Source organism: Eptesicus fuscus, chromosome 13 (genome assembly GCF_027574615.1).
Source record: "Eptesicus fuscus isolate TK198812 chromosome 13, DD_ASM_mEF_20220401, whole genome shotgun sequence".
Taxonomy (NCBI): Eukaryota; Metazoa; Chordata; class Mammalia; order Chiroptera; family Vespertilionidae; genus Eptesicus; species Eptesicus fuscus.
In genome coordinates this window covers 58,972,635-58,998,006 of record NC_072485.1, presented here as the reverse complement: position 1 = coordinate 58,998,006, position 25,372 = coordinate 58,972,635, and the positions used below count along the sequence as shown (strand labels likewise).

Here is a 25,372-nt window from a genome sequence, read left to right as displayed (position 1 = left end):
CATGTCATGTGGGATGTACCCTATCCTGGTTCACGGGCTAAGCTGCACTTTTTGTCGTTCCTATTTTATACTGACTTCTTTGTGCAGAACAAAGCCAACACTACCAAAATTCATATTATTTATATTGCTAAGCATAATATCTAGGCTTACTCAAGCCAATTATCCCAAATTATAGGCCATAATCATTCCTAAGAAATATGATATTTAGAGCTTTTGGTGAGCAACCAAATGACTAAAAAAAATCCTTCACAGCTTTCAAACCCGCAGTTTCCCGCGACAACTCAGCAATCACTCAAAGTCTGAACATTAAGTGGTCTTGTCCTTCATGCATACATTTAGCTTTGGAGATAATAGTATTTCCTATAGAAATGAACCACTTACACATAAGGGAACCCTCTCAAGTACATCTCAGAAAAAAAAAAAATCTGCACAATTTTCGAGAATGAGAAATATTTTTTCCACAGCTGCACAACTTTTGGAGCCACCGTTCTTATCACTTTAAAATGAGTAACTGTAAGAATCAAATGAGACCTCTGTAGAAGAGCAGATGAAAAGTGTAATTCGCATAAAGGAAAGGACCAGTAAGTATATTAAAGACTAACAACACTCGTCAGGGAATTACGTTAAGCTACTTCAGTAAGGTGAGGCCCCTCCATCCGAAGCTCAGAGTGCCTGCTGAGGGGGGTTTTGCCTTTTCTACTTTCACAGGAAGGAGTACATGGGTGGTTACAAGTGCAGTGATTCATAAGGGAAACCTTAGTCTCGGTGAAGTGGACAGAAAGTGGTGGTCATTGTAGCTGGTTGCAGGGCGTCAACCAGTTCAGCTGACCTTTCATGAGAAAAGGAGCAGAGATGTGGAGGGTCTGTGTCTGGCCTGACCACAAGAATCAGGCAAAAGGTGAGAGATCTGCGTCTTACCTGGTCCCAGGTAAACAGTGCAGCCACGGCCGGGTACCATGGAAGCCAGGAGACAGTGTGGACAACTACGGCTGGAGGAGGTCATCAGAGGACACGAGGGCTGATGGCCCACGGACCGGGCCTGGGCAACTAGAGGCTCTGCACTCCCTCTTCTGTCCCTGGACGGTTGCTTGGCTCGCCTTTCCTGCGCTGGAGGCCCAGAGCTGCTAAACAAGCTTCTAGAAAAGCGTTTCAAGTTCTGGCGGGCAGGAGTGGAGACCTGCTCCCCGTGTGGCGCTCACACAAGCCTCCCGGGTAAGTTCCCTTTTTATTAAACCCGCCACCTACCAACCTGGAGTGGCCGGCCTCTCTCTCCAGCCTCTTCCCGCCCCATAAAATGTGCAGGGCGTGGAGTGCGGGGCGTGGGGTGAGTGCGTGGGGTGCGTGCGTGCAGTGCGTGCGCTTGCGGTGCAGTGGTTGGGGCGGGTTTCAGATTTCACCCAGGAAACTGCCCAGGCAGGGCCTGAACCAATAGGTATTTTCCTAAGTCATGTAGGAAAGGCTGCCTCTCAGGGGTGAGCTGTTTCCCGGACACAAACTGGTGGGAGATTTCATAGTGATCGTGGCTTTCCAGGATCATGGGGTCCTGGTGACTTTAAATATCGCCAGGTCCACAGCATCCTCAACGCGTTTGTGTGTAAGATATGGGAAATAAATGAATCCCTTTCACGGGGTGTTATGATTGCACTGAGCCTAGTGCATAGAAATCACTTAATATGATTTATTCCTCTCTATTATTGGTGCATTATATCATAACTTCAGGACATTAGCTCCCGAATTAGGCTGTCCTCTTCCTTCTGCTCACCCACAGGGCATAGAACAAACTCTGTCCACTTTGCTGGTGTGGACAGGGCAGTGTCCCTCTCAGGGATTCGCACCTGGGGCTTCCACAGCAGGCTGTTGTCTGGCTGATCCTTACCTCCTAGATATGCCACTGACTGTTGCCTATAATCCTTGTTACTCTGGGTACCCAAAGCACTAGGGTGGGTGGCAATATTTTCCCCAGGACTTCCTTTCAGTTAGCAGTGGTCTTGTAATTTATCCACACTATTTCTCTGGGTGATTCTGTCAATGAATTAAGAAGTACGTGTGCTATAAGACAGCTTAACTGCCTAGAGTCTTGGCAATAAGTAAATGCAGCTCACACTATAGATGTAAATCATTGTCATGATTCTGGTTAAATGTGCCTTGTTTTTCCTAAATTGTTTAATCCAACAATGGCAGTGATTACACCATTAGATTGCTCTTTAATAGCCTCCCAAATGCAGGCTGAAATTACTCTGCAGAAGAAATTTCTCTTAATGTCTTTTTATTCTAAATAATACTCATTTTTACAAATTCCATTTAAAAATGGAAAATATAATGTCCCACACTTGCCATTTTCTCACTTGCAATTAAAAAAAGATGAGTTCTACAAAAATTATTCCCAAAAAGGATGACTGTAATTTACACCAAATTAATTTTTAAATCGTTTTTAAAGTATAGTTTTGAATCATTTTCTGTCTCTTCATTGGCTCACACCTAGAATGACATTTATAATATCTTCCACTCAGGTCTGGTTTTGTAATGATGAATTCATTTTTAAAAATTATAAAAATTTTGATCTTCTGTATTTCTTCTTTGGTGATATCTTATTGTGGTTTTGATTTGTTCAGTTATTTTTTTTAACTTGTTCTTTTCATTTCTGTCAGTTTTTGTTTCATGCGTTTTGGAGCTCTGATGTTAGGTGGATACATGCTTATAATTATTATATTACATTTCCCATTTTTACCTTGGTAGTTGAGGACCCTGAATCTCAGAAGGGTTCTATACTTGGTTTAATGCTCTCCTGTCACTGTCATAAATCATTAATAATTTTTGAATAATGACTCCACATTTTCACTTTACATTGGGCATGTAACTCATTCTGTACTCTGCATGCAATGTAACTGGTCTTATGGAAAGGGACAGATGTAAAGAGATAGATAGAAACCAGAACTCAAAAATCCTTTACACTGGAGTTTATTTTAATTTGGCCAGACATTGCAGTGTATTAATCAAGGAAGTGTTGTGTCTGGTTTGTAGATAGGCACAGTGGTTAAGAATGTCAATGCTTGCCGAAACCGGTTTGGCTCAGTGGATAGAGTGTCGGTCTGCGGACTGAAAGGTCCCAGGTTCGATTCCGGTCAAGGGCATGTACATTGTTTGCGGGCACATCCCCAGTAGGAGGTGTGCAGGAGGCAGCTGGTCAATGTTTCTCTCTCATCGATGTTTCTAGCTCTCTATCCCTCTCCCTTCCTCTCTGTAAAAAATCAATAAAATATATTATAAAAAAAAAAAAGAATGTCAATGCTTAAGTCACTCTGCTTGATCTTGAATTCCAGTCTGCTACCTAACAGGTATGTAATATTGGATGATTTATTTAAGTTCTCTGTGCTTCTGTTCCCTCAGGAAAAAAATGGGAAATTTGTATAACTTATAATCACTGGTTGGTGAAGATTGGGTTAAAATATGTGATGTGGTTAGACTAATTACTGGAACATTGTAAGAACTATACAGTAATGCTATTATGACAAGTAGCACCAATAAAATTTTCATATTGTTTTGTGAGTATGTTGCCAGCCAATTTGCTGGAGAGCAGTGTGAGAAGCAGTGAGTGTCAGGGGATGTGGTCAAATGTGAAATAGCCAGAGGCCAGATCTTGTAGGGCTTTGAGTTACTTGGTGAGAACTTTAGATTGTAACTTAATGAAAAAGTTGAAAATAAGAGTGAAATATTCTAATTTGCATTTTATTTCTTTAATTCCCATCTTTTTTTTTTTTTTAAGCTTTAGGCTAGTTTCTTTACTCAAAGGCCACTCAGAAAGTAATAGAAGAAAAAAATTTTAAATCTTGCTGCTTCTTGAGGGAGACAAATAGCAACTTGGCTGAATTCAAGGCCAGCTGTTCTTCCGGGTGTTCTTTGAAGGCACGGAAAGGCCTGAGGCCAACACTATAATATATTCAAGAAATGATCCAAGTTCAGGTTTCTCACCAGCAATCTTGTTGAAAATTGTCACATTATAATCCTTTTCATAATTATCAATAATGACCAATGTGTTACTTCACAGTCACTTTTCTGATATGGTGGAGGCAAATTTTTAGTTCCTATAATTTATTTATCTAATCTCCCCTTTCTTGATTATGGTTGCAGTTTTTGTTCCTCCATTATAAGACATCTGAAGGTTTCTGCAGTATTTAAAATCCATTGCCAAATACAAACAAAAAACCCTCTTATCTTGAGAAAGAAATAAACTCATAGTTCAAAACAGTTTACAATTACATAAAAATAATGAAACCAGTAGCTTCCAAAAGGGCTGTTGCTATGGATCCCATTGCAGACATCCTACATGAAACTCAATTAGAAAATTGCTGTTAGTATAATTATTAGTACTATTAGTCATTAGTGACCATACTCAATATTTTAATACATTTTAAGCAGAAAGATGAAAGAAAGCCAGGGTCTTGCCAACTTGGTGACATTGTCTCGCATGCTCATTGTGTAAGAAGTAGAATAGAAATGGGGACACAGCAGCTTTGCTTCACTACCTGTTCAAAAAGCTTCAGTACTGTTTGGAAGCTAAGAGACACCTTTTCTGTTATGTAAAACTTGCAAATGTACTGCAAGGAAAAACCTTAGAACAGGACAAATTTGCATAACTAGGTAGATCTCATATAACAAGAAAATAGGATAGCTCTGGGATATGTAGAATAATTATATAGGTGGCATGTCATACAAAGTACAGTGGTTTAAAGATAAGTTTGCACAGGTTTATCTTGAGTGCAAATAAAAATGCAGAATAGCCCTAACTGGTTTGGCTCAGTGGATAGAGCGTAGGCCTGCAGACTGAAGGGTCCCAGGTTCAATTCCAGTCAAGGGCATGTACCTTGGTTGCAGGCACGTCCCCAGTAGGGGGTGTGCAGGAGGCAGCAGATTGATGTTTCTCTCTCATTGATGTTACTCTCTATCCTTCTCCTTTCCTCTCTGTAAAAAAATCAATAAAATATTTTTAAAAATGCAGAATAAAGCATAGGAGTATATTTAATAATATTGCAGTACTACTTATGGTGCCAGTTATGGTGCTGGGAATATGAAGAGGAACACTATATAAAGTATATAATTGTCTAATCACTAAACTGTGCATCTAAAACTAATACAAAAGCCCGACTGGTGTGGCTCAGTGATTGTCAACCTACGAACCAGGAGGCCATGGTTTAATTCCGGATCAGAGCACATACCCAGATTGTGGGCTTGATCTCTAGTGTGGGGTGTGCAGGAGGCAGCCGTTCAATGATTCTCTGTCATCATTGATGTTTCTCTCTCTTTCCCTCTCTGAAATCAATAAAAAATATATATTTTAAAAACTAATACAAAATAAAGTTAAAATAAATAATCGCAGAATCCTCCGATCCAGCACAAGAAAATCTGTTTCAGTAATTCTAGAATTTGGCCAAGGAATCTGGTCTGGTAATACTAAAGTGAGATTAAATACAAGGGGTACATTAAATGCTAAATACATATGGCAACACTAACATCCAAATTTGGATCCTAATTTTGGCTTCATGGTCAGTGGGAAAGTCATCTAAAGTTTTCAATGATCACATTTATAATCTTACTAGAGGCCTGGTGTACAAATTCCTGCATGGGTGGGGACTGGCCAGCCTGCCCCGATCAGGGCTGATCTGGGCTGCCAGCCAGGGGGAGGGGCTGCGGGCGGTTGGCCAGCTGGCCCCACCCCCTGGTCAAACTCTGGTCCAGGGGACAATTTGCATATTAGCCTTTTATTATATAGGATAAATTGATCTTTATGAAAAGTAACTTTTTTGCTTAATCACCTATCCTTGTTTCAAATTCTTTCATCATTCTATTTAGGGAAAGCTATGCCTATTCTTTTTCTATATAAGATTTAGAGCCAAACTGTTTAAGTTTATTTTTAGTAAGTAGTTCTATTGGAGATATTGAGGAGATTAAGTGCCAGTACTCATAGCTCCAGATAATATAAATGAGTAAACCACCCCTCAGCTCTTTTAACTCAGCACTTCCCCAAGGCTAGTAGGCTGATTTTCTTACAAGTAACAAAGCTATAACCTGGCCTGAGGATTTTATTTTTTTCATTTTCATAGCGAGCCTCACCTCACTGCAATGAAAGGGAATCATAGAAACCATTTGAGAAAGCATATATTTTACTAGTACATGTATTTATTCAACCAATATCCACTGGGCACCTGTCTCAGACTCTGGGGATAAGGCAAAGAAGAAAATTGAAAAAGTCCTGCTCTCTGGGAGATTACATTTCAGAAGTAGCAGAATGATGAAACATACATCCAAATATACATGTGTTACAAAGTCATAGAAGGATGCATTTTATACTGAGAAGACAAGCAAATTTAGGGGTACTACACTGATGAAAGATAGAGGTACCATTTTAGATAGGAGTACCAAGGATAATCCTTCTTATACCACAAACTGAGTAGAGAATAAGCTAAATAAATATTTAGAGAAAAAACATCCCAGTCTGAGACCAGCAGGTACTAAACACTGAGACAGGAGCTTCTAGGCAAGTTCAAGGCACTGCAAAGAGATCCATGTAAAAGGAGCCAAGGGAGCCACTGGGAGAGTGATGCGAAATGAGACCAAGAGAAGGGGGCCCGACACTATGGGGTCTAGTAGACCATGATGAAGATAATGATTTTTAAAATATAATTCTAGTGATAGTGGAGACCACTGGATAGTTTTAATGAGAGAAATGTCATGATATAACATTTCTTTTTTTAATTATCAGTATGTGTGGTGAATAGATTGTAGGGGGCAAAGCTAATACCAAGTGGGAATTTAAAAAACTGGTAGAGCAGTTAAAAAAATTTTTTTTTAAAAAACACAACCTTATATTTAATGAGTGTATCAGTTATAAGAATTCCAAACTTGTCAAGGTGCTTCTAGGTCCACAGAATACTTATTTATTGCCTCAAAAGAAATTTCAGGGCACATCAGGAAGGAGTCTTTTCAAATCCTTTCCTTTAATAAAAGGGAGAATGGGGTAGAGGGAGGGGATAAAGAAGTCCACTAGGCTTTGAAGCTTTGAAGTGGGAATGAATGAAAAAGAAAGTTGAAGCTTTTTTTTTCCCCCAAATGAAAAGTATAGTTTAAAAAAAGCTATAAATGTGCATGGAATCACTTATACTATAAAATTTGAAGTATGGCTTGGTTCTGATTAATGTTTTATTGGTGTTTTAAAGGACCCAGCCAACTTAGTACTCAGTCTATGCAAGTTTAAAACTTAGAAAGCAAAAGAATTTGCAATTGCACATGTTTTTGTTTTTTTACTATAAAAATATGATTGGTCCGAGTATATATTTTATTCATATACCTCTTAGCTTAATTTACAAAAAAACCCAAAACTGTCCCATATCTCCTTGGATTATAGCCTATGATGCGACGCATCTTATGAAATTATTAGGGTTGCAAGTTAGGGTAAGTAAACTTATCATTTTCCCCCAGATGTTATTAATTACCCATTAAGATAAATAATAGTAAAAAAAGCAATCTAGAAAATAATTCACACCAGAAGGGTATTGGAAATAATTGAGTTCTTAGGAAAGAAATTAATAGAATACCTTAATTAGTATTTTGACTCTCAACAGGAAAGAGAAATTAAATAATTTTAGGAGAAAAATTATTTAACTGTTGTTTTGTTTAATCAGTGGATACACACTCGATGCCACTACCCAGTGATTTTAAAAGGGTGATCATATCTCAACTCATTCATTTTAAGAAATATGAGCTCAATGTAGCACTATCTAGACAAATCCAGCCTTTTTCTTCAGATAATCAAATTTAGGAGAGTTTCTTTTGGGGCAAGACATATCATACCTCCTGCTCACCACACACACACACACACACACACACACACACACACATACTAAACAATCACAAAGAAAGAGATATACTGCACATGTGTCCAATTCCACTTGCATAGTAATTTTACTATTGGGAATTTATGTATGTATAGATACCTTTAAAATTGAAATAAGTAGTGTTTATTAAATGTTTATAATTTTTTCTATTTATATAATCTCATGTAATACTTGAAGGAAATAGCTATCATTTTCATCTTATTATTCTTATTTTTCTGGTGAAGACACTGAAACACACAGAGGTTAGCAGAACAAAGAATTTAACGTAAACAGTCTGACTCCAAGTCTTTGCTCACAATCAAGTTTAACACTTTTGGTGTTATGTGTACACTCCTAAAGGGGTGTGTGTGTGTGTATGTGTGCATGCATGTGTGTATATATAAAGTATCTTTTGATAAATAGTGTGTTTTTAGAAACAAAATTGAAACCCAAGCTCAGGAAGGCTTTTGAGAATTTCTTTTAAAATTTAGCACTACCACAGTACCTCCCTGCTCCTTTGCCTCTGCAAGACACATAGGTCAACCTTCAGGAAAGAGACTCAGTGAGTTTGCATTGTTTATTCATACCTCAGGGAATAAAAGGAAACATTGAACAGTTTGATGTGTTAAAGAAAAATAATTACCTACCAGGTCAAGTGGGAGTTCCTAGAAGTGGGAGTTCCTAGAAACTGCAGTATGAGTCAATCAGACAAATCTATCTTTACATTATCTTGGAAAGTAAAAGTACACAAATCACATCAGATCTTAAGTAAGCTGCCTTTCTGCCTTGCTCTGCCAGGAGCTGCCTTTCGGCCTTCCCATACTGCCCAGAGGCCTGGAGCAGCTGGGGCAGTGCAAAACACCTGTGCCATTGCCATAGCAATGACACAAGAGTCCTGCCCTGGCCACTGGGTGCCTGTGTATACAAATTAACCCACCATTTTTGCTGGGTTAATTTGCATATTCACTCCTGATTGGCTAGTGGGTGTCATGAAGGTATGGTTAATTTGCATATTTCTCTTTTATTAGTGTAGATTATAGTAACTCAATGAATTGCATTTAACCTCAATTTCAAATAAAACACATAGAGAAAAGGCAAAGTAACAATGCATCACTTTATTTAAAGAGAGAGAGAGAGAGAGAGAGAGAGAGAGAGAGAGAGAGAGAGAGAGAGAGAGAGACAAAACCTAAGCAAAGTATTTCCTCATAAAACATACTGGTTTTCAAAGATGAAGATGTAAACATATGAGGGGTATTCGTATTAAACTTATGCATCTACAAATTAAAATGTTCATAACTGCTAGAAAGCGCAAATGTGTATAGAAACTGCTAAAATAAGGCTTCCAATTTTTAAGGTTTTGAACACCATGCAAAATATTATACATTCATTAAACTTAGTTTCATATCATTTTCTGAGTGAAGACATTACAAGCCAAGTTGCCTTCGTACTCCACTCCCTGTGTCCCATGGCATGCTGTAAAGAGAACCCTGTTCTTTCTTTGTAGCAATCATGCATTTATTGTGTGCTTCCTTCATTAATAGTTGTCTTTTTTTCTATACTGCAAGCTCCATAGATGCAGGATTCTGGCCTCTGCACTGGAGGCAGTGTGTGAAATGCTTAAGCACACAGATTCCAGTAACTCATTTATCCCTCCTCTGCCTCTTACTAGCTGTGTGCTCTTGACAATTCATTAACACTTCTCTACTTTAATATCCTCATTTATAAAATAAGGAGAATTGTAATATGTCTCAAATAATCCTGATAGTATTTTATAATACTTTTATTGAATTTATTGAAGTGACATTGGTTAATAAATGTATATAGGCTTCAGGTGTACAATTCTATAATACATCATCTATATATTGAATTATGTGTTCACCACCCCAAATAAAGTCTCCTTCCATAACATTTATCCACCCTTTATCCTCTACCTCCCCCTGCCCCACTCCTCTTTCCCTCTGGTAATCACCATCCTATTGTCTGTGTCTATGAGTTGTTTTTTTCTTTGCTTAATCTCTTCACCATATCTAAAACAGTGACTGGCATTAAGTGTAATACTAGTATTCAAAATTAATACTTTTGCTTACCATTGCATCCTAATGGACAAGTGGAATAGCTGAATGAACAAATCATAGAGATTATCTTATTCAGCGATATTCAAAACACTTTGAAATTGGACTTTGGACTCCCTTTCACCGTTGAAAGTATTGCAGAATGTGTGTGGGAAAGAATGGGACTTGGTTGCAATGTCTGTAAGGAGAATTCTCTGAAAGGTTGGGGGCCTCTGGGGGGACCTTGCCAAAGACAGCAGCCCCTACCTTGACTTTTCTAAACAAGTCTGAACTCCTGAGTATTTTACTAAAATCTCTGCTTAGTCTTTTAGACCCAACCTTGTAGAAGCATGTGCTTTCTCGAGGATACTTACCCTACTGATTGTACCTAGAGGTTAATTTTAGTTCAAGCTATTGTGACAATAAAAGCCTAAGAAGGCAGGTGAACAGGACTGCTTTTTACTTCTAAAGTACTAGTAAAACAGTCCCTTAGCCCTCTCTTTCACAGAAACATGTGTCAAAGCAATCTGTTCATCCGTCGCTCAGGGTCTGCCGGTCAGCTCTGGCAAATGTTTAAACCCAACAATAGATTATATACTCTAGAACAGACTGACAAATGTCAGAAGGGAGTGGGTTGAGGGGCTGGGTGGAAAAAGTGAAGGGATTAAATGGTATAAATTGGTCATTGCAGAAGAGCCACAGAGATGTGGATTAGAGCATAGGAAATACAGTCAATAATTTTGAGATAAATAAGTATGGGCCAGATGATTATTCTGAAGCAATCAGGGGACCACTCTGTAAAGTATATGATTTTCTAACCACTTTACTATACATCTGAAACTAATACAGAATAATATTGAATGTAAACTGTAATTGAAAAATACATTTAGCCTAGCTGGCGTGGCTCAGTGGTGGACCATCAATCCCCAGTAAGGGGTGAGCAGGCGGCAGCCAATCAATGATTCTGTTTCATCATTGATGTTTCTATCTCTCTCTCCCTCTCCCTTCCTCTCTTAAATCAATAAAAATATATATTTAAAAAAAAACACTTAAAGAAAAGTATAGATACTATCGAAGGTGAGGGTTTGTGGAATCCAGAGCCCCATCCTCTAGATCAGTGGTCGGCAAACTCATTAGTCAACAGAGCCAAATATCAACAGTACAATGATTGAAATTTCTTTTGAGCCAAATTTTTTAAACTTAAACTTCTTCTAACGCCACTTCTTCAAAATAGACTCGCCCAGGCCATGGTATTTTGTGGAAGAGCCACACTCAAGGCGCCAAAGAGCCACATGTGGCTCTCGAGCCACAGTTTGCCAACCACGGCTCTAGATGTTCATTTACTTCCACAGCAGTCCTTGAGTTATGACTGCTAAAGGGCCAGGGCTCAGCACAACAGAGGAAAATCTCTCAAGAGCTCAGAAACTAATGCTAAAAGAAATTAAGTGACCTGTGCAAGTCAGAGTGAATGTCAAAGCTGGATTCCAATGAGGACACATACATTCCCTGTGAATTATGTCCATTACATTGAGCTGCATTCCAAAATTCATCCAGCACTGTCATATCACTCTGCTTAAAGTCACAGCTACAGGTCCATACATAATCCTTCCAGAGAAAAAGGCAAAGGAAAAAAGCCTACAAACAAAACAAATAACAACAAAACCCCTAAAAGATAGCATTTATTTCCTCTTCCTAAAACACTGGTCTTAATAGTCTCTGTTATCCTACTAGAGTATGTTCCCTTTTAGCTTCCCTTCCTTCTTCCCTTGCTGCTTCAGGTTCTGAATTAATTCATTCAGCAAATATTTGAGCACTTTCTATGGGGCAGCTAGTTCTAAGCACTTGAGACTCATTTGCAGACAAAAAGACAAAAATCTCTGCCATCATGGAACTCCATTAAAATGAAAGAACACTCTAAGTAAAATAAAAGATTTCCAGGACACTGGCAAAGAGAGATTGAAGAAACTTCCAGGATGATATCTCTAAAAAGTTCCTAGATCTTGATACACAAAAGCAAGTACTATTTTTAATGTTAATATTTATTGTTGTTTTTTCAATTAGTTTATGTAGAATAATATACATTGTAGTTTTGGTAATAAATCTTTATTGAGGAAAAATAGGCCATCTTTCAGTACCTTTTATCCTTCATCACTCGGACATTAAGACTATGGTACATAATCCAGATGAACAAATAATTTGGGGAAGTTTAAGACTTTACACATGACAGAAAATGTTCCCTAAATAAACAGGTGTATCTTTTCATCACTCTCTAGGTCTGGCCAGCTCACCCTACTCTGAGTTGATAATATTTCAGCCTCTGCTGCAATTAGTGCTAATTACAGTACTGAGTTATAAAAATAAAAGATTCCACTATTAAAAGTTCACAGGTACTGTTTTAATCCACCTATCCACATTGTCAGCTAAAACAATGTCTCTTTCACATAGAACTGTCTTAGACTTGTAATCCAGTATATTTTATGAAACAGAATTATGTCTGAAATAGCACTACAATGCTAAATAGATGATTAAGGGATGAAAATCAATAGTTAGCCATCTAATATATTCAGCACTCAGAGATTTAGGATCACACAGGAAGTCACATCCAGATGCATTACTGAATCTTTCACTTTTCATCTGAAAATGTTGGCATTGGATAGACACAGTCAGTATTCATTTAGGTCTGATACACTCGGGGCACTACTCCAATTCACATAGTTGGATATAAGAGGAAACACAAAATCCAAAACAAATTCATAACTTAGAATGAATATATAGCAGATTACTGCTTTAAAACAACTAGGGAGAAATAAGTTGTTGTAGTTCTGGTAACCCCTATATTAAGTTAGTCCATTAGTAAGCATGTTTCTCAATAGAAATCAATTCATATTCTGCAAAACATAAGAAATCTCTCACTGCTTACCATTACAGGTACATAATAGAATTCATACTATATATATTCAACATTCAGGTTAATGTTTTCTTCCACATGAGGATAGTTAGGCTAATGTTACCTCCTCAAAAACAATCATCTATTTATAGAGCTGTTAATTAAAAGACATAATAAGAAATGCCCCCTCTCTTATAGACAAAAGCCACACGTATAAGTGTAAGTAAAGCATTTTAAACCTCTCTGATGCTATTTTAAACTAATTAAAGGATTGAGAGAAATAAAATGCATTCATTACATTCATAGAGCATACTAATAAAGGTATTCTGTACTTGCTAGTAACTATCAAAAGGAACTCTCAGAATATTTCTTAAAAATATGTATAAAGCTTTTCTGCTACAAATTCCTTTTGTTTTGAAACAAATAATGCAATGAATATACCACAGTAAAGTCTGCAGGACACATAATGCTATCTATCATTAAAGAAAAAGTATATACATTGTATTCATTCAAAGCCCTCTTCATCATAACAATAATTAAGAGAAGCAACTTGATTTTTATTATCAATACTAGGATAGGAATTTATAGCATAGAAAAAAATAATTTACAAATAAGCTGTTCAAATTTGATTAATATTATGCCAAATTCTCATTTTTCATCATATATGCTATAAAATTTTCAGAAAATATCAGCCTGATTTTATTTTTATTAGTTCCAAAGATGCCTCATAACATACTGTGCTAAGGTGAAATGGGTGATTAACTTGCATAGGATCCATAGAATCTAGGAGTGAAGTTGAGGCACAGGATGGGGGATAGGAAAGTAGACCTAAATTAAAAATAACTTATCTACTTCCCTTTCATAAGACTTTGAAGATCGTTAGGGTTTATGGGTACAGTGGAAAAAAATTTAAGGAATAGGACTCGAGAAATTATCCATATTCCTGCTCATATAATCAAAATTTTTAGAGCAAGTAATCAGCAGAAACTTTGGACTTTGATCTTCTCTCTATCATGATCACTTACCTGTAAATTCTATGGGCATCTATAAAATTAATTCTCCTCTTTAGTTCTTAGAATTAGCCTATAATCTGAAAAATACTGATAAATGACACAGTTATTCTGTAAATACAATAACCACAATGTTACTTTTACTGTTAATGATAGTTTGCCATTTCTCCAAATCACTACATTGCTTTGAATATGCCATCGTGATCAAAGGTTGACCATTTTATTCCAGAATTGAATTTCATCTACTGATTACAAATTTCATGAAATCTGTGTATATTATTAAGTATTTCTAACACAGCCTGTTAGGATTCAATGCCCCAATGAATGCTTAGCATATCCAATGTATAAACCCCATATTTGTATATGCTTTCTGCAAATGTGTCTATATATATTTGGCTCAGACCAACTACAATGATCATTTTATCCATTAATTTGAGTTTGTAAGTTTCGTGCTATATCCACCCTATTAATCAGATAATTATTTAATTATCAATTTTTCATGCTTGTGAACTATGTTCAAATTATTCGGGAGTGAATTTATTTGATTAGTGATAGTCCTATATGGAGCTCCAACTTCAAAGATTATCACAGCCATTTCTTTGTTTTAATACATTTGTTTCCAAGGTATACAAATCTGGGTTCATTGACTCCACATGGCTATTTTACTTCCATCAAATCCCCATTTTTAAGTGTATATCATCTGCTTGCATATTTGTATTTTAGAACCCCCTTCCCATCCCACATTTCAGTATCCAAATTTCATATAAAAAATCATGCCAAGCATTTCAAATAACTCGATTCTAACTTGAAGTCATTCCAGCAGACAACCATAGGGATGTGTCTATAGAATGCCAAAAAATCTAATCAGTTGTGTCAGAAATTTAGTCGTTCATTTAGATTTTTTATCTACATTATATCAAATACACTTAATGGATTCTCTTAATTGACTAAATCCCTGACAGAGTTTCCTTGATATTGGTTAGCCATGGTTCTACATAATAAGAATAGCAATATACTCTCTCAAACAAATATTCATATTCCAATATTGAAGAATGTGAATCCAATTAGCTGGTGGGGACCAAAATCTTTATGATAAGATTGCAATTTGGATTCTAAAAATGCTGAGGATGCAAAACGTTTTATCATCCTCCAGCAGATTTCACAGAAAGTACTAGATATTAGATCACAGAAGTACTAGACACTCAAATGAATCATAAGAATTAACTTATATTGCATTTGAGTTCAAAAGAGACCAATTATATTGGGAAATTTACTGATGACAATGACTATTTATGACTGAAGATATCTGTTTTAACTAGGTTATTGCTTGAGGATCATAATTGGCCTGGAATTTTTTGGACAATTTGAAGAATACTTGATAAAGTACATAAAATTGTGAAAAATTTACATGATTTAAAAACTTAGTATTTCCATCAAGCCTATGGTCTAAAAAGGATATGAAGACAATAGCAAATGAATGTTTTAAACACAGTTTCTTGACATCTACAGTATTTTTTCTTCTTTAGTCACCCTTCCTTCAAAGCTGGTGAATTGTTTTTTCCTGTTTTTTTTCCACTTCACATTCAGTACAAGGAGGCATTTGCAATTTCTGTCAAACAGCACAAAAAGACAATTAGGAGAGTAAAAAAAAAAAATATATATATATATATATATATGCACACACACACACACACACATACTTATATATGTATATGGCAAAACTTAAAGTGTAATGTAATGGAATAGTAATTTAAATTCGTATATCTCAACCAATATCTGATAGAAAACTAATGCCAAACAAAAATAAAATAAATGGAACTATGTTACTATTGCTACTTCATGAAAGTTCATTCTATATTGTCTACAAATGGCAAAATACTTTAAAATATTTTGAGAAAACTTTGGCCAAACCATTCAAATCAACCCCGAATTTGAAAAAAAAAATGTGTCAAGTGAAATGAAACCTAAGCATTATTATTATATTTTCAGTCAAATATTAAACATAGAGGTTCAGAAATAAGTTCCTGAGTTGTATCTGTTTTGTTAATGTTTTTTGGGGGGATTAAATGTACTTTTTCTATCTCCTCTCATCCCCAAATCTTTTTATTTGTCTCCTAAGAAATAGATGCATGTTTTTTATTCTCAGTTTATTTTTGTTTTGTTTCTTGGTTGGGGGTGAGGGGAGGGATACCACTCTCACCCTTGTTCTTCTGAGGACTTCAGATAATAAAACTAAAAGCTCAGTGGCAGGCATAGTGATCATGGAAAGGTACAGAAGAACTAGGTGAAGGAATATATTTGATTTGCCTATACAACATCCCTGCTTCAGTAAGAGCAAAAGAGAAAACTCACTGAAGCAAATATATGTAAGAGAACATTATGGCCCAGTGAGTGTGGTTTAGTTGGTTGAGCATCAATCCATGCACCAGAAGGTCACTGGTTCCATTCTTAGTCAGGATACATGCTCAGGATTTGGGCTCCATTCCTGGGGTGAGGATAAGGGGGAGGGGGGCAGAGGTGGGGGGCATGCAGGAGATAGCCAATCCCTGTTTCTCTCTCATTGTTGTCTCTCTCATGTCTCTCTCTCTCTCTCCCTCTCTCCCTCCCTCTCTCTCTTCCTCTCTCTGAAATCAATAAAAATAGTTTTGAAAGAAGGAGAACATTATGCTGTGAAAAAAAAAAACAGTGAGAGAAAGACAAGTACCATATGATTTCACTTACATGTGGAATCTAATGAACAAACGGAAGTACCAAGCGAAATAGATACAGGCTTTTAGATAGGGAGTAGGCAGACAGTTTTGGTGCAGAAGTGGAGAAGTGGAAGTGGAAGGATTGAGCAAAAAAGAAAAAAAAAAAAGGGAGAGAGAACTCATGGACATGGACAACAAGGTGGTAATTGCAGGGAGAGGGTGTGAAGGTAGAAGAGGGCATAGAGGGGATGAATGGTTATGGAAAAAATTAAAATAAAATAATACTAATTAGAAAATAAAAAGAGTGTTTTCTGACATAATAAAAACCAACCAACAAAGAATACCTGTGGAATAGGCTCTGGTTTTGTACTGCCATTGCTTGGGGGATTTTCTTTATGCTTCATCAAACATGTCCTGCCCTCCTGTAAAAGTTGCAATTGAAAACAAGTCATGAAATTAAATTAAAGGAAGGGGTTAGAAAAATGCTATTGAATTCCTCCATTGAGACACTTCCTTCACTTTGATGCAAGCTGAAAGGGTAAGCTAAGAACAAAAGCATCACAAAATGAGTGGGATCCCAAGGAGAAGTTTTAAGCATTCACCATGGGTTTGGGATCTCAGTGGGGCTTATAGCAGTCAGTTACCACAACGAAGTTAAATTCTAATGCAAAGTTCCTTCTCTGTAATAAATAAAATGAAGAATTACAAGCAAACTACATTTGGATTGTGTCTAGCCTCTGAGATATCAATATGTCAATGGTATGTATGCCTGCAGGAACATCAATATTCCAAGCCAGGAAGCAATGTAAACAATATGATCATCAATCTATCTGGAATAAAATCTTCAAAACCTTAAAAATATCATATTTCTTAAGTATAATATCCAATATTTTATTAACCAAGAAATCTAATCTTACTGATTAGCCTCAATAGTTTTGAAGTAGCTGAATGGCTGGCAGTGTATTCTAATTGGGCATCCTTACCATTTAAACCAACATCAAAAGTGAAGTTTTCCCTCCCTTCCTGTCTCCCTGCTTTTCCTCTCTTCCTTCTTGTTTTTCTTTCCTTCTTTATCTGCTTCCCTTCCATCCTCTCTTCCTTGCTCTCTCCCATCCTCTCCTCCTCCCTTCCTTTTTTTCTTCCTCTATATTTTGAACACATTTTTAAAGTAACCATAAAAAATCAGTTAGTGCTTTTTTTTTTTTTTTTTTTTTGAGGGGGAGGGAGGGCAGGCTATGTTCCAAAATCCTTTTATTATTTAAAACAGATCCTGGGAGTTCAATCATTCATGACCACTGGTTAGCTCTAACCTTGAACAAGCCAGTTTGTTTCCTTGGGGTTAAACAGAAGGCTACCTAAGCTGGTGAACTCTAACATTCTGTAAAGTCTACAATTATATGATAACTAAAAAAGGCTGCATAGGCGATTTAACCTACCCCAATTCAGATTTCAGAGAAAAGTTATTTTATATGCTCCCTATTCTCACACTATATTGCTCTCACTTGAATACACATCATATTACTTTACTTTTCTGTGCCTATGTGTATCACAATAAACCATGACAAAACAGAGGGAATGTTCATCAGCCTTAGATGGCAGCAAGTGTCTGCCAGACAGCAATTGGCCAATGTATAATCTCTGAATAAATAATAAATGAATAAATGAATAAAATAATCATTGGCTATGAAAATATTACAATTTATAGCATTTTAATAAATGACTAAATTTTTTCATAAAATTAAATTTAGGTATATTTGATAGAGACTCCAAAATGATTACACACAGCCCCTTCTTCTAAATAAGCCTACAGTATCTCTAGCTGGTTTGGTTCAGTGGATAGAGCATCGGCCTGTGGACGGAAGAGTCCTGGGTTTGATTCTAGTCAAGGGAAGGTACCTTGGTTGAAGGCTCCTCCCTGACCTGGGCCCTGGTTGGGGCTCCTGCAGGAGGTAACAAACTGATATGTTTCTCTCACATTGATATTTCTTTTTTTTAAAAATATATTTTATTGATTATTTTACAGAGAGGAAGGGAGGGGGATAGAGAGTCAGAAACATCAATGAGAGAGAAACATCGATCAGCTGCCTCCTGCACACTTCCTACTGGGTATGTGCCCACAACCAAGGTACATGCCCTTGACCGGAATTGAACCTGGGACCCGTGAGTCCGCAGGCCAACGCTCTATCCACTGAGCCAAACTGGTTAGGGCTTGATATTTCCTTCTGTCTTTCCCTCTCTCTTCTATTCTCTCTAATGTTCAATGGAAATATATCCTCGGGTGAAGATTAAATAAATTAGTAAATAAATAAATAAGCCTACAGTATAGTGGAAAAGTATATTGTAACTATAATAAGAGAAATCGGTAGTCAAAACCTTCACTACCTTATTCCTAGGAATTTTAGGCAAATTGTCTATACTACCAAAGAAATAAATTTGTTTCTTTTTATGTTGCATGGTTTTAAATTATACCTAGAATCTAAAATAACCCTGGAAAAAATATAATTTCTAATGTTTAAATTTTTAATAATTTATAATGTTAAAAAAATAATACCCTTGGGTAATAACTTCATCCTAACTATGGGACTTCCATTTTTAAGCAATACACCAGCAACTCAGATGTACAGTGAAAATTGAAGCCCACTTCTTTATAATGCACAAATGCTTTATAAATCCCTTAGAAGGTGGTATGATATAACCATTTCCCAAATCTATTTGACCGAAAAAACTTTTTTTTTTCCTTGTGGAGCTTCAGCTCAGGCCATTGTCATGAGAAAAATACAAAAGGATTTTCAGTGGAGTGTGTGCTTTCATTAATGCAAGCATAGCTATTGGAGACAAGCCTTTGATCATCTGAACAATGAAAACCTAAAAATTTCAACATTAAAGAAAATATTGTATGGCTGGAAGACAGTTCAAATCTTTTTTGATACTTTGATGTTAAAATGAACAGTACCTTTAAATGTATGTTTTCTGTGCCTCATAGGCATTGTAGGAACTTCACAAAATGTGGTTCATAAAATTCTTAGTGTTTCTCAGAGAAGCAACAGATAAATAGCAACAGTTACAATGTGAGGTATCATGCTTTAACAGACACATTATCACCTTTATAGTCATTGATGAAGCAAACATTCACTTGGTGATAATATAAATGAGAGATTTCATTGTGGAGTTTTCTCAATCTTGTTGCAATATCACCCAGATTGCAAAAACTTCCAGAAAACTGCAGTTAAGGAAGGCAAGAAGAATTGCCAGCATTGTAGTATAAATGTAGTTTTGCCAAATGATGAAAAGTGCTCTGGAGTAAAAGTGACTTTGCTTCAAGTTTTAGTTCTGATGTTTATGCAGTAGTGATCTTTGATCAAATAACTTGATCAGTTAGTTATTTCTGAGTATCAGGTTATTTCACTGTAAAATAGGGCTACTTCATAGGGTTATTTAGAGACAATGCCTCTATTATATCAATAAATATTTGGATCCGAATATAAACACTGATATGTAGTTACTTTAATTTTACAACCCTGGTGTCAACATGTAGCTTCTAGTCATTAGAGAATCTTGACATTGCCTAAGGATTTGTTGCTGTTGTTGTTTTTTTTTTCTCCCATGTCTGTGGTTCCTTTCTCATCTTTTTCTGTTTATGATTTAATGAGGCAAGAAAATTAAAGTCTCATTAACCAACTACTCATCCTTCTTTAGTAACCTTAGCCTTGGAGGATATCCTTTATTCTTCCAGTTAGTTTTTTCTTTTCAAGGCAGACTCAGGTCAGTCCATCTGATTTAACTTAGGGATTCAGATGCTTTAGAACAGTGGTCGGCAAACTGTGGCTCGCGGGCCACATTCGGCTCTTTGGCCCCTTGAGTTTTTAGCAAAGGCCAGCTTAGGAGTACCCTAATTACGTTAATAACAATGTACCTACCTATATAGTTTAAGTTTAAAAAATTTGGCTCTCAAAGGAAATTTCAGTCATTGTACTGTTGATATTTGGCTCAGTTGACTAATGAGTTTGCCAACCACTGCTTTAGAAGATTTTTCATTATGATATATGCATATCTTTGCCTTCAGTGGTGGGTATCCTGATTTTTAGAAATTATAAAAATAAAGATACATATTTAGAATGACCTTTTCATAAGGGCACTGTAGATAATTTAGCTAAACTACCCCATAATATTGCAGCCTCTACATCTATTTGGTGTTGCTGAGGGGCCTTAACAGGCTCCTGGAATTGACACTAGCCCCTCCTGGAATTCATGCCTTAAGTAACAGCCTGCAGAGTCACAAGAAAGAGTTAAGTTCCTGAAATGACTTCCCCTGCACCCCTGTTGATAAGGTATCTCTTGCCACACAGATCCTTCCCATTGTGAGTTCTTTAAATAAATCCCTCATGGAGTTAATGGACTTCTGCTCTTTTGGATTGAATTGACCAATCTGGCATGACCAGAACCCCAAAGCTTTCTATTTACCCTCATTGGACTGAATGGTAATAAAGGCATATGCCCCAGTTCCTGCTGCTTGCTCCCTGTCTGCCCTGAGCCTCATCACACCACGTGCCCAGGAAGATATGCCTGGGCCTCCTCCAGGATCTGTGAGTAATAAACTTCTCTTTCACTTTCCTTTGTCTTATGATCTTTCTTGAACATTGACTCACCAAAGGACACCCAGAAGTCTGCTTAAAACATGTTAGTGTACCCGGCCTGCGGCTCAGTGGTTGAGCATCAACCTATGAACCGTGGTTTGATTCCTGGTGGGAGCACATGCCCAGGTTGCTGGCTGGATCCCCAGTAGGAGGTGAGCAGGAGGCAGCCAATCAATGATTCTCTTTCGTCATTGATGTTTCTATCTCTCCTTCCCCCTTCTTCTCTGAAATCAATACAAATATCTATTTTTTAAAAACATGTTAATATAACAAAAATCATTATAACTGAATTAACAATCATTGGAAACCCTACAAAAGGAGAATAGCTGTCTTTGCATTTTGTTTATTTTTAAACTACACTCTATTTCTACTTTTAGAAATAAAGAATAATACTTTAAAAATTAAAACAGAAAGAATAACATCAGAGATTCATTTAAAATCCTCCTTGAGATGATATCTTTGAGTCTGCTGATTACTTTGTATTTATTGGCATTAAACACTTGGTTCTACTGCACAAGAGAAATTAGTTATATCTATTGTTACCTTTCTCTAAAATATTCAAAAAACCCTCAAAATTATTAATGCAAATGCATAACTGGGCAACCAACTGAAGATTCTACCAACAAGAAAAAAAAATCTACTAACAAAAAGTATCTCTGCCAAAACCGGTTTGGCTCAGTGGATAGAGCGTCGGCCTGCGGACTCAAGGGTCACAGGTTCGATTCCGGTCAAGGGAATGTACCTTGGTTGCGGGCACATCCCCAGTAGGGGGTGTGCAAGAGGCAGCTGATCGATGTTTCTCTCTCATCGATGTTTCTAACTCTCTATCCCTCTCTCTTCCTCTCTGTAAAAAATCAATAAAATATATTTAAAAAAAAAAAAGTATCTCTGATGGGTAAAAAGTCCAGCTCATTCAACATATTTAGCTAAGATAGTGTTAAGAAGGTGGTCTAGATCCACTTTTTTGCAAGTATCTGTCCAATTTTCCCAACACCATTTATTGAATGAACTGTTTTTACCCCACTGTATATTTTTGCCTTCTTGATTAAATATTAATAGTCTATGTCCTCAAATTCCTTATTATCTAGTGCAAAATGAGAACCTTATATAAATAATGTGCAAGATGGAATGTGATACAGATAAAATACATGAATAAACCAAGCATGATGTGGACCCAAAGTAGAAAGCCATTATGTGTCTTGTAGGGAAAGATGGGATTGGGGGGCGGGGAGTGTCAAATAATTTTGACCAGATTAAGTTTGTATTTGCACATCCATGTTTAGCAAATATCTTTATAATAAACTAGAGGCCTGGTGCACGAAATTTGTGCACGGGGGTGTGTGTCCCTCAGCCCAGCCTGCACCCTCTCCAATATGGGATCCCTTTCACAATCCAGGACTGCTGGCTCCAAACTGCTTGCCTGCCTGCCTTCCTGATTGCCCCTAACCACTTCTGCCTGGCAGCCTGATCAGCCCCTAACCACTCCACTGCCAGCCTGATTGATGCCTAACTGCTCCCCTTCCAGCCTGATTGCCCCTAACTGCCCTCCCCTGCAGGCCTGGTCACCCCTAACTGCCCTCCCCTGCTGGCCTGGTTGCCCACAACTGCCCTCCCTTGCAGGCCTGGTCCCTCCCAATTGCCCTCTCCTGCTGGCCACCTTGTGGCGGCCATCTTGTGTCCACACGAGGGGGGGGGGCAGACATTTTGTGTGTTGGAGTGATGGTCAATTTGCATATTACTCTTTTATGAGGTAGGATTATTAGGTAGGATAGAGGCCTGGTGCATGGGTGGGGGCCGGCTGGTTTGCCAAGAAGGGTGTCCCGGATCAGGGTGGGGGTTCCCTTGGGGTGTAGGGTGGCCTGGGTGAGGTTCCTGTGGTGGTTTGCAGGCCGGCCACAACCCCTGGTGACCCAAGCGGAGGCCCTGGGATCTGGGATTTATTTATCTTCTACAATTGAAACTTTATAGCCTTGAGCAGAGCCAAGCCTCCTGCTTGCTCCATGCCCCAGCCATTTTAGTTGGGATTTATTTGTCTTCTATAATAGAAACTTTGTAGCCCTAAGCAGAGGCCAAGGCAGGCCAGGGCTGGGGAAAGCTTGGCTTTCTACATCGCAGGGGCAACTCAAGCGTCCTGATCTCTCCAGCTCTGTGGCTGCCGTCATTTTTGTTGGGATTTATTTATCTTCTATAATTGAAACTTTGTAGCCTTGAGTGGAGGCCTGGGCCCACCAGGGTGTGCAGAAAGCTTGGCGTCCTCCATTGCTGGGGAAACCAAGCCTCCTGCTTGCTCCGTGGCTGCAGCCATCTTGGCTGGGTTAATTTGCATACTCTCTCCTGATTGGCTGGTGGGTGTGGCTGGTGGGTGTAGTGGAGTGATGGTTAATTTGCATATTACTATTTCATTAGATAGGATATTAGCATGCTTATTGGGCTATTTTCATTTACCAAGCTAATAAACATTATTTATGTGGTTTCTATACTATTTCTGGTAAGAAATCACAATTAACATCACATTTTTGCATGCTTCTAATTAATGTGTCAAAGGAGGTTACACATGGAAATTTATAAAAGCAATTTATATCTAATTGTTCTAAGGACCTTAGGGACCTATCTACCATCGCTACATTATCTGGAAGAATGCCTACTTCTTAAAAAATACCACAGTAGCACAATAAAAAAATGTATAGTATGAAGCCTATCTGATGGAATATAGCCCAGAATGGCAATGGTAGGTGGTGGTCTCAGTTCAATTACATCAGGGCATGAATTGCCTAGAAAATTTTGTTAACCAAGCTTCTGCCAACACCTCATTAGGGCCATCAAATGTCATAAAATGAATATTGGATATAATAAGCATATTAGGATTTCTTAAATCTGACAAAAATGTTTTAATATGACAAACTGGCATAATTTTCTCCTTCCAGCTCTAGGATTTATTTTCTATACATTTTCTTCTCTCATTGTTCTAGAATATATATATTCAACAGGAAAAAAAAGAATACATATACATATACATATGTATATGCATTCTTTTTTATATATATACATATATGTATATGTATTTTTTTATATATGTACATATATATGTATAAATATATATTTATATATATGCATAAATATGTGTGTGTGTGTATATAGACACACACACACACACACATATATATGTATATGTATTATTTTTTTTTCCTGTTGAATAAACTCCTTTTGGTCAGGGACTTGCAAGCAGATGTAAGGGCAAGAAACTGATTAAATGTTCACAGTGCTAAACATAAGCCATTGTTGCTTTCTATTTTCTTTAAACATTATGAAAAATTGTTTGCTGCCTATAGTAGTCAGAAACTCATTTACATTGAGTAGTGAGTCTTAATCTCTATATGAAAGTTAAAATGCTCAATGTCTTTAATTTTTGATATGCTATTAAACAATATGAGGCACATTTACAAATTGCAGGAAAGTGGGATGAAGCAGATACATCCTTGGTTTTCTCCATGTGACTCCAATGTTATCATTTAAGCAAAACTGCTTTCTAAGTAATTTAAACATGCCCCAAACTGATAGTCCAATATGTGGTTAAGCCTTTGGAGATTTCTCTCAGTTCCCCAAAAAAGGGGGGTGGGGGAATAAGGCATCTAGAGATCATTTTCCTAAGGGTTCTTGTCTGGCTTGCATTGGGCAGGAAGTAGAATGAACCAACAAAGATACCTAAGAATATGCATGGTCTCTATTTCTGTTTGGGACGTTGACCATAGAAGATATTGAGACCTTGAACATGAAAATTGCAGAGCAGCTTTCTTAAAATGAACAAACCAGGACATTAACAAGCATATAATTCAATACTGTATATTTTATATCTATTATATTATAATTATATATAATTATGTTATACATAATATATAAATATGTAATTACATAACATATCTATAATTTATAAATACAAGTATATATTACATATATAATCTATATATATATAAAAGCCTAAGGGACTGTTCGACTGTTCAACCATTCGACCGGTAGCTATGCTGCGGACTGATCACCAGGGGTCAGATGCTCAATGCACAGGCATGGAAACATGGAACAGACTGATGAATCTCAGAGGGAAGTGGGGTCAGTGGAGGGCAGGAAGAGATTCCAAAGATCTTATTTATATGCATACTGAAGGCCCAGTGCATGGATTCTTGCAGGCCTGGCCTGCAGGGATCGGGTTAAATTCATGCACCGGGCCTCTAGTTATA

General features: G+C 37.2%; 1 protein-coding gene across 1 annotated transcript in view; it reads right to left on the bottom strand.

The window, feature by feature from the left end:
- Nucleotides 1-15,320: 15,320 nt before the first annotated feature.
- Nucleotides 15,321-25,372, bottom strand: part of LUZP2 (leucine zipper protein 2) — a 147,100-nt gene continuing 137,048 nt past the window's right edge. The window contains exons 8-9 of the mRNA XM_054725292.1: nucleotides 16,851-16,928; nucleotides 15,321-15,425 (exon numbers count right to left, since the gene is read on the bottom strand). Of these exons, the coding sequence (XP_054581267.1) occupies nucleotides 15,354-15,425; nucleotides 16,851-16,928 (150 nt within the window). The 3' untranslated portion in view covers nucleotides 15,321-15,353. The remainder of the gene's footprint in view (nucleotides 15,426-16,850; nucleotides 16,929-25,372) is intronic.